This window comes from Brienomyrus brachyistius, unplaced genomic scaffold, assembly GCF_023856365.1.
Source record: "Brienomyrus brachyistius isolate T26 unplaced genomic scaffold, BBRACH_0.4 scaffold52, whole genome shotgun sequence".
NCBI classification, from domain to species: Eukaryota; Metazoa; Chordata; class Actinopteri; order Osteoglossiformes; family Mormyridae; genus Brienomyrus; species Brienomyrus brachyistius.
Window position 1 is genome coordinate 1,973,334 of NW_026042327.1, and position 14,377 is coordinate 1,987,710.

The 14,377-nt window shown below is 42.2% G+C and overlaps 1 protein-coding gene across 3 annotated transcripts in view; it reads right to left on the bottom strand.

The window, feature by feature from the left end:
- The window catches only part of LOC125723837 (uncharacterized), a 37,465-nt gene that overhangs the window by 14,681 nt on the left and 8,407 nt on the right, over positions 1–14,377 (bottom strand). For all 3 annotated transcript variants that reach the window (XM_049000671.1, XM_049000670.1, XM_049000672.1), the window contains exons 2-3: positions 11,136–11,253; positions 4,779–4,974 (exon numbers count right to left, since the gene is read on the bottom strand). In XM_049000671.1, the coding sequence (XP_048856628.1) occupies positions 4,779–4,974; positions 11,136–11,253 (314 nt within the window). The remainder of the gene's footprint in view (positions 1–4,778; positions 4,975–11,135; positions 11,254–14,377) is intronic.

Consider the following 14,377-nt stretch of genomic DNA (forward strand, 5'->3'; position numbering starts at 1 on the left):
AGGAATGATGGGTAATGGCAATAAGCCCATGAGGGTAGGACAGTGACTTGGTGGGTGGTTTGGGGGTTTGAATCCTGCCTCCTGCTCTCTCTGCATAGGGATTACATGTTCTCACTGTGTAATGTTTCATAGTGTGGAAGAAATTTAGCAACTGAAATAAACTAAAATTCACACTGCCTTTCCAAACTGATTGGTGTGAGGAGCAGTGACAGACATTCCACACTGATGGGCCATTGACAGTATGCAAAGGTCTGGTGACTCCAAAATCACTTCAAAGTTATAACACTTTAGTATCAAACCTCATGCAATTCTTTGAATGTCTCATTCACCTTTGTGTAGCCAGCCCCTATGTCTATAAGCTTCAGAGCTCAAACGTCTTGGCTAGAAATGTTTATAATGTGGTTTTTTTACAATTTGTCAGCACCACTGAAAATAGGTTTTTGAAAAGTATATGTTTAAAGTAGATTTTAACAAAAAAAAATAGAATAATCACATTCTAAATGATCTCAGATTATTGGTGCTGAGTTTGTGCTGAATAAAAGCATTTGTAGCACTTTGGGATAAATGTTGTTTACATAAGTGAAATATTTTACAGTTTTTCTGAATTGCTGAATTATTAAAAATCATTTTGGGAACAAAACTGCCAATTGCCAAAAGTCATTTATTGAATCAGTCACTTGTTTGGCAAAACTTTAAACGATGTTCACCTAGTTAGAGACAATTTGCAGATCTCAGTCACCCTTTTTGCAAAACTCAAAACACATTCTCATTCATTAAAACACATTTTGCGCTATGGTGAACTTTGATGCAAAATAGAAAACACAGCTGTAATATGCCTCTCATTTGTTTACATTTTGGCTTTGTCCTTTACAGTAACTTTTCTGGAGTACTTTGTACGGCAAACGTTATATATTAGTGTCAGTCATAACTGTACAGTATACAAATATTTTTGGTAATCGACCATACTTTTTTTTTTACGATACTGTAGTTGTCACGCCCGGCTCATATCCTCGTGTGTGCCACGCCCCCTGATTATTGAGGGGGGGTTAGGCTTCGTGCTAAACTTTGTCACACTAAGAAATGGGAACAAACTGGAACACAGGCAGGAAGTAAAGGGGGGCTGCGGCCCTTCTCATAGTGCAAGTGAAATTAGGAAAGCAGAAGGTGCATTATCAGGGTCATGGTGACATTATGCTTATGCTTGACCGGCTTGGCTGCGGGGCCTAACAATGGAGGGGGTCGCTGAGGGTTGCTGACGCTGCAACTTTGCAACATAACAGGATAGGATAAAAGGAAAAGGGGGTGGGTACTAACGCACAGCATGGTCAAAACAAGAGTTGTATGTCACGCAACTGGAAAGGTTTAGCAGACTCCCTAAACGGGTTACAAAAACCAGACACAGACCATAGAGAGAGAGCTTCCTTTGGTATGTACTGTTTGTGCATCTGAGTGTGGCTCCCGGATTGCAATCTGTGCTGAGAATAAAGAGAGCTGACTTACAACCATCCTTCGCCTCACGTGTGCATCTTTTCCTCATCAACGGACTCGGTGGAGTCTAACTCCAACATCATCCACGTGTGCTGCCCCGATCTAGCCCAGCTGTGTCTGATTATTTTCGCCCAGTCCTGTCTATTTCAGTCCATGTCTTGCCTTAGTTTCTTGTCCGTCATTGATATTAGTCGACGTCTGATGTTTCCTGCCTCTAGTTTCTCCAATAAATCCCCGTTTCCCCGTATTCCGCTTGCCTGCCTGCTTCTTGCCCGCTCGCCTGCCCGAACGATCACCCTCTTTCTACGGCGATCGTGACAATAGTCTTGCGGTTTCTAATTTACATGCTAACAAGAGTTTTGACTGGTAGCGTTTTCATTTTTTTGTGAGTTTAGCTTGAATTTTAGGGTTTGTGCTTAGTGGTTTAATTAAAGGAGAGGAGATTTTAGGAAATGTGTTTTAGCAATTCAGAAAAACTGTAAAATGTCAAGGCATGTCAGACTACTTTGAAAGAGGGTGAGAGGCCTCAGACACCATAGGGTTACAGTAAATACTTATTATGCTATGTTTCTTTTATGTTCCTCTATCTATCTAATTCCCAATCTATCTATCCAGTGCTACTTCATCATTCAATCCTCTATGTGCAATGTAGTTATGTAAAGTGCTGTCAGCAAAACAGCATGATGCTACCACCACCCTGCTTGACTATTGGTTCAGTGTTCTTAGGTTAACCTCACCTTGATCCCCTGCAAATATATCTCTTTTCATTGTGGCCAAGCAGAGAAGTTAATGACACATTCACACGTCATTGTGACTGCCCCCCAGCCCCACCCCGTGAATATGCAGCCATCAGCAGCCTTTCAGACTGTTAGCCAGACAGAACACACTAAGGAATGTGTAATTTTCCACTCTGTCCACCTTTATTCTCCACAATCAATCTTATTACTTTGTTTAGGCCTGTAATTAGTCTGTTACACATATCTTGGGTCACTCTCCTCTCCCATAATAACTCTATTGCTTGGACACGCTGCTGCTTTGTACCTGGCTTGGCCTCCTTGCGGATCAAGTCAAGTAGTCAAGTCAAGTAGGTTTTATTGTCATTTCAGCCATACACACAGTATATAGAGAAATGAGTTACCGTTCCTCCAGGACAATGATGCAACACAGAGTAGGACAAAGACCGAGCAACATCATAAGCGCCGAATTAATGGTGGTATCAGTCTGGATACAGTATTTGAGTTACTGTATGGTAGCAGCGAGGGTTACTTGTGCAAAAATGCTGTGCAAAAATGCCGTGGTATAGAAGAGTAAGGAGTTGAGTGGCAATAAATAACAATAAATAGAATATACAGATGTACATGTAATGATCCTTACTGGGGAGCACCCTAAGCTCCCAACCCAGGAGAGGCCTGCACCATGCCTGGGCCAGGAGAAGTTGCTACTGCACTAGATGCAGGAGAGGCCTTTGTCGCTCCACTAGCCCCCAGCCCAGGAGAGGCCTTCATCACTCTGTTAGCACCTGGCCCAAGGCTTCCAGCCCCGAGAGGGCTGCCCACCTTGCACCCGCAGTGGCCACCAAAGATGAGGTTTCTGCTGCTCCCGGCTCCAAGGGCGCCACTTTGCCCATGCTCCCAACATGCCAGGTCATCTGCCTTGCCCATTTCTGGAAGGCCTGGTTCTACCCCGCTCACTGCATGGTGTCCTGTTGGATATAGCTTCACTCTCAGCTGCCAGGCCAGTGAGAGCTGTTCTGTTCTGCCCATATCTGGACGTCCTGGATCCGTTCTGTGTCTAGGCCTCCAGGTTCCCTCCAGCATGTCCTGCTCATCTTCAGCTGTCCCAGTCATCATGCCCTTCAAGCTCCTCAATGCCCTCCTGTCCCTCCATCTCTCACCCTGCAGGTCCCTTATCCTCCTGTTCCTATCCTGTCTCCTAAGTGCCCCCCTGGTCTGGTTCCACTGTCTCTGCAGCACCATCTGACCCTGGCCCTGCTGTCTTCTTGGTGCCACCTAGCCACTCTGACCCCTCAGTGCCACCTGGTCCCACAAGTTCTCCAACCCCAGGAGGCTCTGCGTCCTTTAGTCTGCCCCCCACATCACAGGGTCTGGATGATCCCCTGCCAAGCCCTGTTCCCTTCTGCTCTGCCCTGCTTTTGCCCTGTTGCCCCTTCCCAACCGTGCTCTTCCCTAATCTGTGTCCCTTGTGGTCCTTTTTGTCTGCTCTGTGTTCCTAATGGTGTCTGGTCCTGTGTTCCTGGTCTTGTCCTTGTATCTGGGGACTTTGTATGTCTATCCTGGTTGTAGACTCCACGGTCAAAGCCCTAGGGTGGTGTGTTCCTGTCCAGTCCTGTTTTGTCCATGGGTTCTGTCCCTCTGTAGTAAAATCTGTCCTGTCCAGGTGTGACCTGTTTTATTTGCCCCCATCTCTTTCCTGGGTCTCCTTGGTCATTTGCTGTCCATTCCTGGCCTGGTCCCTGCCTGGTCTGTGCCCCTGTCAGTGTTTGTCCTGTCCCATCCCGATTCTGGGGAGGGGTGGGGTACAGTCCTTCCCTGCCCATGATGTCTGCCTGATCCTCCAGTTTCCTCCCTGCCATTGCTCTAACAAACCACAACTGCTGCTCGTTTTTCACCTCTTGTTCTTGCCCTCAGGTTAGCAATTCCCAACTGCCTCTTGTCTGGGCCCTCATTAACTCAGTATTTAAGTGCTTCCCAGTCTTGTGGTCCCCAGTTCCATCATTAACGTTGTTTGCCTGTTGTCCATATCCACACCTCCCTGTTTCTCCCCCTGTGATCCTGTCTGCCAGTTCCATTTCTATTAGTCAACCACCCTTTCTTTGCCCCCCCCCTCCCCACCTGCTCCCCAAGTCTTTTGCCCTGGTGTACAACACAAGGAATTGAACTTAGCAAAGAAGAGTGCAATGACTGGAATACTTATGGAGAGTGGACCATTTATATATAGCTTGTCCCATTGTATAAATTAGAACATTGTATCTCCTTTTCATTGAAGCTGTCTGTGATCATCCCTTGTGTATCACATTGCTTCCCTTTTGCAAGAAGAAATAATTTCCCATCACTTCAGAACTATGTCTCTGGGTAAAATTTTTGTGACAATGGGCTCAAACTAAATTTCATACAAGGGATTCAGTACTGTCCTAAATGAGGGCAACAAAGAGCAACGAGTAACAAACTGCAAATAAACATAGCAGATGTGGAACAAACACTGACCAGAATGGTGGACAGCTGTATAAGGTAGTCTTTCATGTGAAATGAAGACTCGCATAATCACATTACCTTCAAGGTCAGGCTTGTTCCTACAAATCCTACGTCAGCTTGGCTTGTTATGTTGCCACGGAAGATAGAGTTGATGGAGTTGAAGAAGCTTGATTTTCCAGCTGTAATCTGACCAATGAGAAGAATCCGAGCCTGAGGCACTGAATCAATAAGGGGCTTGTAATCCTGTATGTATTTCACAAGGTCCTTTCTTGTGCTATAGGAATGGAAATGGGAATTTGTCAAAATTTATAAGAAACACAAATAGTCCTATATCTAATATACAACAGTTAGTTTCGACCAAGAAATCTGATTTGACAAAATGTTTTTTATGAATGCTGTTAGAGTATAACCACACTTGGACATTTCACATCAGATGTATCATTCCGCTTTACAGGTGTATCTAAAAACCATTAAGCAATAACATATGAGAAGGAATGTGGTTGTACTCCAATATATCATCGCTGTGATTCGGTCATGCAGCCGAGTGCTGAAGATAATCACAGCCGTCATATAATGTAGTACTAACACACAACTTTGAGTATGATATTGCTTTTATACAACATTCCAAGTGGCATTTGTAGGTTAACACCAATAAGCCATAACGAATAATACTTGCTTGATTATTTATTTAAACCATGGAGTGTTTATCCTGGATCATTTGAAACAATATGACATGCTGCATGGAAATATAAAATGCATTCAGGCAGGCTTTGTTGTGACTCAAGACAATTCCTGAAAATAAGCCTACTGGATCCTCATGGAACGCAACTCTGGTGCTGGAATCATCTTCAGAGATGTTTGTATTAGAATATAGGTCCAAACTTTTTATGGCATGTGGAATCATAAACCTGAATGCTTTTTCGATGCATCAGCTTATGTCCATGAAGTATGCCGTACTGTTTCAAGTGATCGGTTTCAAAACAGAAAATATTACTCAGAAAAACAGGATGATTATCTCATTATTTCAGAAAAACTGAAAATTTTACTTATAAAAACAGGGTTCTTATGTCCTTATTTTGGAAAAACAGATCTTTTTTTCCAAGAATAATGTAATATGCTTCCAGAACTAAAACTTTAAATCTCATTAAGATTTTTTTGCACATTTACAAATCTCATTACACACACAAATGTACTCTCCACACGCATTTGCAAATAATTTTGCTACAATAATAGCCATACTCATGGGCCCACTGGTGAAATCACTACCAGTCATGGGATTACAACTAGTGAACGTTTTATCATGGGTGCAGAGACCTAACCTGCAGTGCCACACACCACCATATGCAGGCTGTATGTGTGGCTGGGTGTGTTTGATAGCAGAAGGTTTACAGTATATTACTCATGAATATTTTAAAAATACAGGTATATAATAATAATAATAATAATAATAATAATAATAATAATAATAATACATTTTATTTATAAGCGCCTTCCTGGACACTCAAGGACACTGTACAGTGAATGCAAAAAAACAATATAAATCATAAAACCATAAAATACAAAAAAATACAAGAATATAAAATATAGGTTAAATTAGACAAAGCAGAGAGAGAAAGCCAGCTTGAACAGATGGGTTTTAAGTTTCGATTTGAAGAGTGGAAGTGAGTCAGTGTATCTGAGCTCTGATGGTAATGAGTTCCAGAGCCGAGGAGCTGAGCGACTGAAAGCTCTGCTCCCCATGGTGGGAAGACGGGCGAGGGGGACAGTGAAATGGATGGAGGATGAGGATCTAAGGGTGCGAGGGGGAGTGGCAATTTGTAGGAGGTCGGACAGATATGGAGGAGCAAGGTTGTGGATGGCCTTAAATGTTAACAGCAAGATCTTAAAGTTAATACGGAACTCAGCTGGCAGCCAGTGAAGCTGCTGCAGAACGGGAGTGACGTGGTGGATGGAGGAGGTTCGGGTGATAATACGGGCAGCTGAACCAATTGAAGCTTATGAAGGGATTTCTTAGAGAGACCAAAGAGGAGAGAGTTGCAGTAATCTAAGTGAGTAGTAACAAGACTGTTAACAAGAATAGCAGTGGTATGTGGAGTAAGGGAAGGACGTAGATGATTAATATTACCTAGGTGGAAATATGAAGGAAATATGAGTGATGTTATTGATGTGAGACTGGAAGGGTAAGGTACTGTAGAGGATGACACCCAATTTATTTAATTTGAGAAAGTTTAAAGAGAACCAGGACTTAATTTCTGCTAAACAATCAATGAGGGAGGAAGGTAAAATGGAAGAGTCGGGTTTGCTACTGAAGTAGAGCTGGGTGTCATCTGCATAACAGTGGAAATTGATATTGTACTTGTGAAAGATTTTGCCTAGAGGAAGGAGGTAGATAATGAAGAGGAGGGGCCTCAGGACAGAGCCCTGGGACACACCTGAAGTGACAGTGGAGGGCTGAGATGTGGAAGATTTGAGCTGAATGAACTGAGTGCGGCCAGAGAGGTAAGATTTGATCCAGTGTAATGGAGTGTTTCTGATACCAATGGAAGATAATCTATTTACAAGGGTGTTGTGACAAATAGTATCAAAGGCTGCACTCAGGTCAAGAAGAATGAGAATAGTTAGTAAACCAGAGTCAGCAGCCATAAGTAGGTCGTTAGTGATTTTTATAAGTGTGATTTCTGTGCTATGAAGAGGGTGAAAACCAGACTGGAACTGTTCATACAAATTATTGTGAGGTAAGTGGGAATGAAGTTGAATAGCTACTGTTTTTTCAAGAATTTTAGAGATAAAAGGTAAGTTAGAAATTGGACGGAAGTTACTGAAGTCAGTAGGCTCAGCACCAGGTCGTCAGTATTGGAGTTATGACAGAAGTTTTGAACGATGGAGGAACAGTTCCAGTGGTGAGAGAAGAGTAAATGAGAGACGAAATGAGGGGAACCAGAGAAGGGAGACAGGCCTCAACCAAATCTGAGGGCAGAGGGTCTAACTGACAGGTGGATGACTTGGACTTACAGATAATATCTGAAATTTCTGAAAGGGTGGGAAGCTGAAAGGATGAAAATGTCAGAGTAGGGGAGTGGAGCTCAAATGAGTTCAAATGAGGTTGATCCAAGGTCCCAATGGATCCTCTGTATTTTTTCATTAAAGAAGGACATAAGGGAATTACAGCGATTTGCTGAATAAAGATGGGATGGTAGAAAATCTGGGGGTTGGATAATATTGTTGAGTATCGAAAACAATGCCTTAGTATTACCCTTATCGGATGAAATTATATGGGAATAATAGTTGGATTTGGTTTAAGCATTTGAATCCCTGTAGTATGATATATGGTCTTTGAACATCTCTTTGTGAACAGTGAGTCCAGTCTTTCTGTAAAGCCTCTCTAGTTGGCAACCTTTGGCTTTCAAAAGCCGAAGTTCAGATGTAAACCAGGGAGCAGAAATACAAAAAGAGACAGATCTGGTTTTTAATGGGGCAACAGAGTTAAGAATGTCATGAAGCCCAGAGTTATAATAGGAAACTAACTCTTCTGGGGTGGATATATTGGGAATGTCCATAAGGGAATTAATGCTAGAAAAAAAGTAAATCCATGCCATTCTCCTACATAGGCTTGAACATACTGTAGGCATAAGGGGAGTGACACTCTCTTGGTTTAAATCTTACCTGTCAGATCGCTATCAGTATGTGAATCTAAATAGTGATTCCTCAGAACATGTCATGGTCAGATACGGAGTGTCACAAGGTTCAGTTCTAACTCCCTTACTATTTTCACTATATGTTACCCTTAGGCTTAGTTATTCGTAAGCATGGAATTAGCTTTCATTACTTTGCAGATGATATACAATTATATATATCAGCCAAACCAGAAGATAGACAGCAACTTCAGAGAATGGAAGAATGTTTAATGCATATCAAAAAGTGGATGTCAGACAACTTCCTCCAGCTGAACTTAGACAAGACTGAGGTTCTTCTTACTGGCACTAAAGCCACCAGAAGTAAACTATCGGACATCACAGTCAATCTGGATGGACTACCTATTACACCAAGTACTGTTGTTAAAAACCTTGGTGTTATTCTAGACTCTGATCTTTTGTTCGATGTACATGCTTCTAACATTAGCCGTACCGCCTACTTTCACCTGCGTAATATTGCCAAGTTAAGAAACACGCTCTCCTTTCAAGGTGCAGAGAAATTGGTTCATGTGTTTATTACCTCCAGGCTCGATTACTTTAATGTCTTATTCTCCGGCTGTCCAAAGAGGTCATTAAATAAACTCCAGCTAGTCCAGAATGCAGCAACCAGAGTCCTCACCAAAACTAAAAAATGTGATCATATTACCCCAAATTTATCTTCACTGCACTGGCTGCCAGTTAGATTTCGTGTTAATTACAAAATACTGCTCTTAACCTAGCTTTAAATGGTCTTGCACTGCTGTATGTGAGTGACCTCATTTGCAACTACATTCTGAATCGTACGCTTAGATCACAAGATGCAGGTCTTCTATCCATACCCAGAATAAAGAACTTTACTTTTGGGGGAAGAGCATTTGCTCATAAAGCACCACAGCTATGGAATAAACTTCCTATTAGTGTTCGGAACTCAGACACAATCTCTGCATTTAAGTCAAGGCTTAAGACGTACCTCTTTAGCCAGTCATTTGGATAGTTAAATCCCCTTTTCTAAGGTGAAGGAAAATCTGGAGATTCATAGTCATTTGATATTAAAGGTGAAAGGGGGGATTGGTGCTGTCGTCCTGCCACTCTCGTCGATCACTTAAGCTGTGGATGGCGGGTTGGCTTGATGCCAAAACCCCTGGAAACCCTCATGTCTGTGCTTCCTTCCTGGTCTCTCTTTTAGCCAGGCTGCCATAGTTACTCTAGTCCTGCCGGAGGTTAGGTTAGGTGTAGGGCAATAACTTTTCTCCATCTTCTCTTTTTCTGAGCTGATACCGAGCCGACTCTACACCATGTGAACCCGCACCTGGACTCCTGGAGAGAACAACATGAAACCAACTGGGACTTCATAACTATATGAACTCTAATGAATCTCAGTATAAATGCAGTTCCATGCTCCCTGGTTGCCCAGTAGAGGATGGGGTCCCCTTCTGAGCCTAGGTTCCTCTCAAGGTTTCTTCTTGCTAGAGGGAGTTTCCTTGCCACTGTCGTCTCAGGTTTGCTTGGTGGGGTTCTGGCCGGTTAAATGTAGTACTAAGTTAAGTGCTTCGTGACAATGACTGTTGTTAAAAGCACTATATAAATAAAATTGAATGGATGAATTGAATCTTGTAAAAGGGTTATTGTTATTGTCCATGTGTATATTAAAATCCCCCAACAATTATTATATTTGATGATAATGTAGATAAGTGAGTTATAAAAATAGCAAAGTCATTTCAAAAGTCAGCATTTGATTTAGGGGGATGGTAAACAGTTGCAATGATGGTAGGAGTAGGTCCAGACACTTGGCATACAGTGGATTCAAAAGAGCCGAATGCCTGAACAGACACCGGCGAGACTCTCCATTTCTCATGCTAAATTTTCGTGAGACCTCCTCCACGGCCGGAGCCACGGGGTTCAGAGATGTAAGCAAACCCCACAGGAGTAGATTCATTAAGCTGAGAAAAGTCATCAGGTAGTTGCCATGTTTCAGTTAGACACAACTGACTGTCGATCAAGAGCTACTGGATGAGATGTCCCTTGCTCTTAAGTGAGCGGATGTTTAACAGACCGAAGTTGACAGTTGAAGTTTCACGTAGAGTAGAAGTGTTAGTCGACCGAGCTTGGCTTGCTAGCACACTGTGGTCGACAGTCCTGCTGGAGTTATGTGGAGGATGATGGGAGCTGGATTAGATGGAGTTTATTGTTTTCGCGGGGTCAGTCCGGAAACCCCTGCGGGACCCACAGTGAATGTATTTCCGGCGAGGGCAGAAAGCGATGTCCGGATAAAGCTGCAGAATAGTCAGTAAATGCTCAGACAGGTGGAAACGCAGTTGGAGGAGCTCAGCTGCTGAATACTGGAGCAGACCCATCGCAGCTTGGAAAACAAGCGACAGTGGAGTCCAGATAAACACAAACCAGGTAAAAATGCAACTGATACACATTGTGGGCGAGGACTCGGACAACTTAAATGTCCAGTGGGCAGATCTAGATCCAGGGAAGACTCAATAGCCCAAACAGAACAGGTGGGCTAAAACATCGGTCTTGCAAAAAAGTAAGATCAGTAAAAGCAGAAAAATAACTCTTCCAGTCGAGACCAAATGCACATAAAACAAATTACCAGAGTTAGAATTAGAAATCAAAGGTTAGAATTTACCGGCGAGCAGCGGCAATCAGTTTGCACCAGCATTCGCACAAGCAAGTCAGACTCATGCATAAAATTATGTGATACTAGTAAAAAAACAAATCAGTTGATTATATTGAACAAAAACGGGCTTCATACCTAGGGTTCCACACAACATTCCTCCATGGGTCTTTAAGGAGCTCTGGTCTCCTCTCCTGTTCCACCACAAGTTCAGTACTGCTGCCGCCTCCCATTTTCCAAACACCAACTTCCAGACCTGTTCAATGAATGCATTGTATTTTCCTCATCCATTTAAACGCAAATTACATTTAACAACAAATTATAAATGACATTTCTTTACCATATGGTTTAATCCAAAGTGACACAGTTTAGAAAGCATGATCAGCCACTCCTTGGTGAAACTAGGGTTAAGACTATTGCGTAAGGCTCCAGTGCGGAAAAACACTTAACCATCACAGGATCGGCAACCGGCCAATTACAGGCACAGAGTCCTAACTGGCTGAGTCACACACAGCCGCATTATCCATTGACATTGACCATTTCTACCAATGTACAAATTTTCAAGAAGTGCTAGTACCAGGGGTGCTGCTAGAGAGTTTGGGCCCCATGAAAGCATCATTTCAGCCTCTCAACACAGACCAATCCAATTATGTTTGAAGATTTTTAGGGCCCCTGTCAGTCAGGGGCACTTGGAAACTCCCCCCCCCCCCCCCCCCCTCTTATGGCGCCCCTGGCCGGTATGGTGAGGACCAGTCTGCTTCTGCTACTTCTTCAGGTGAATTTTGCCAAGCTTGCTGGCACATATTAGTTGAATGATGTTTTTTTAAATTTTATTTACAGCAACATGTTCTTTCTTTGGGCTACTTATAATATATTACTACTAACCCCAATGGTTTGAGGAAATCGGAAACTTACATTTCTAAATTCAGAGGCCTCATACACCATCATTCTGCTGAACTTTTCACAAAATGACTAAACGTGAACAAGTTATGCGGTTTACTAGACATTGCACACATTTGAAGTATAGATATATTCAGGCCGGAGTTGCCAGTCAGGAGGCTCCGGAGAATTCCGGGTGGGCCACTAAAGCTTTGCGGTTACATTTCACAGGTTTTACAAATATTCACTCTCATCTCTTGTTTAGACTGTCTTGCTTCCACAAGAATAATAAGTTAACAACAGAAAAAAAAATTTAACCAGCTGAAACGACTCGACCACCCAGCATCCCTGCATTAAGAGTCCGTCAAGAGCTTGTTTGTTTCACCTCTTTCCAGCACAAGTTTTTGCCCATATATATAAATGTAAATAATAATAACAGCAATAATAATAATGCATTTATTTCAGACCCAAGTAACATACAAATTTAGGAGGGGCCACAGGGGGGCCATGCATGTTGTGACAGTGACATTGTATTATATATTGATCATATTACTACTTCAAAAATTTAAATGTATTAAAAAAGACAGGTATCTGTCGCCTTATGTCTGATCGAGTAGCGACTGATTGCATTTACGTCCAAGGTTCATAGTAAATTATATACACCAATCGAAAGACGACTAAAAGAGGATGTAGCAGGATGTTAATGGATGTATCACTTTTTATTCTAAACTGTTATGATTTTATATTTACATTATTATTTGCTGTAGAGTACTGAGTGTATATTATAGTACAGTAGCTACTGTCCTGGGTTTGACGTTAAACTGCATCCGGACCTGCGAGTGGATCTTCAATTTGCAGGGAAAAATTTTCGGAGGTTGGTGGTGGGACTGACACTCCAGTCATCATAAAACACTTCACAGCAGCTCAGTCTAAACAGACACAACACCCTTCTGTTCTCCACAGGCGTAGCACCGCTGCAGCCGCCCACAGGTAGACTGCATGTATCATAAAGTGGATGGGGGGGCAAAGCCCTCGCGAGCCTCATCCCCGGGCGAGTCGAAACCTTCGGAGAGCTAATAGTGTCAGGCCTGTTGGGGATTGGGGCTGGTGTGGTGCTGGGGCGTCACCTGCTGCATGGCAGTACTTGGGTCCCAATTTGAGGCGGCCCACCCGGGTAGGTATGTAGAACGTCTTCTCAGGTAGCAAAATGATTCAGTACTAGATAATTAAAATTCATAGATAAATTACAATCCCACGTACAAATTAGATTTAAGTAGACTGAACATGAGTGCTATTGAATTCATTTAAAATAATTAATCCCAGTCTTCTAAAATTTGTTCAGTTTAACATAAAATTGAACTGTGAACTCAAAATGTACATCTGTTCTTAGATAATTTAACTTTGTGTAACTAATGATCTTAATAAAATTACTTACATCCAACAATATATTTTTAGTGTAGGTAGGTAGAAAGGTGGAGAGGATGAAATAAATATTAATTAGAAATCACAAATAATTATTAATTAATATATTTATATAATGTAAGATTCCACGACCTTAAAAAATAGGCTTGATTTTATTAATGTAAGTTTTATTTAATACATACAACAAACGTTACGTAAGACAAGAAGGTAATTATTAAATTTCCTTATATTTAACATGTTGTTTGTAAGGCTGGGTGAACTATGATACTGGCAAATATGGGTAGAGTCTTTCCTGGATCCAGTGATCTTTAACTGTTTTGGATCCGTCCTGCTGTGCAAGTGGACTCCGATCCAGGCCAGTTATGCGGATCTGTTCCAGATCCTCCTGCTGGATCCGGCACCGAATCATTTCGCTATCTGGGTTGTCTCTCTGGCAAGATGTCCATCTTTCTCTACTGTCGGGGAAGCGTTGTAAAGTCCACATTTTTATTATAGTATTTACACTTGCTCTGGATATTGTTCATTGTATCCTTACACACTGCTGTTTTGTTTTTTGTTTTCTTTTACACTACTTGAGAGACAACATCTACCGGAATCAAATTCCTTGTATGTGCTTGCACATACTTGGCCAATAAACACGATTCTGATTCTGATTCTGATTCTGATTTCAGTGGTGGCACTCTGAAGCATGCAGACCAGGAAGTGGCCAGATCTCTGTACGTGCGGATACCTGCTGTTGGTCTGGTCATTCTGAATGCTGCCATACTCAGGGTGTTGCTATTGCTAACGGCTCTTCCCTATGGTGTCTGACGTCACTCCTTTCAAGGAGTATATCATGAGACTCAGGCTAAGGCCCTCCTTGGGTGTCTTATCAGTGTTTGCTCTGACTACGGTGAGTGATGTCATGTTGAGGGGGACATTTTACTCGCAGCTTTGCTCGGTGGTTGATGGGTGAAATCTTCAGATTTGTCATATATTTTTGTTATATTTGTGTCCAAAAAAGCGGCTTGCATACACAGATGCTGCTCATTGGGTTAAAATTTACCTGATAGTGTGTATGTATTGTTTCATAATATAGC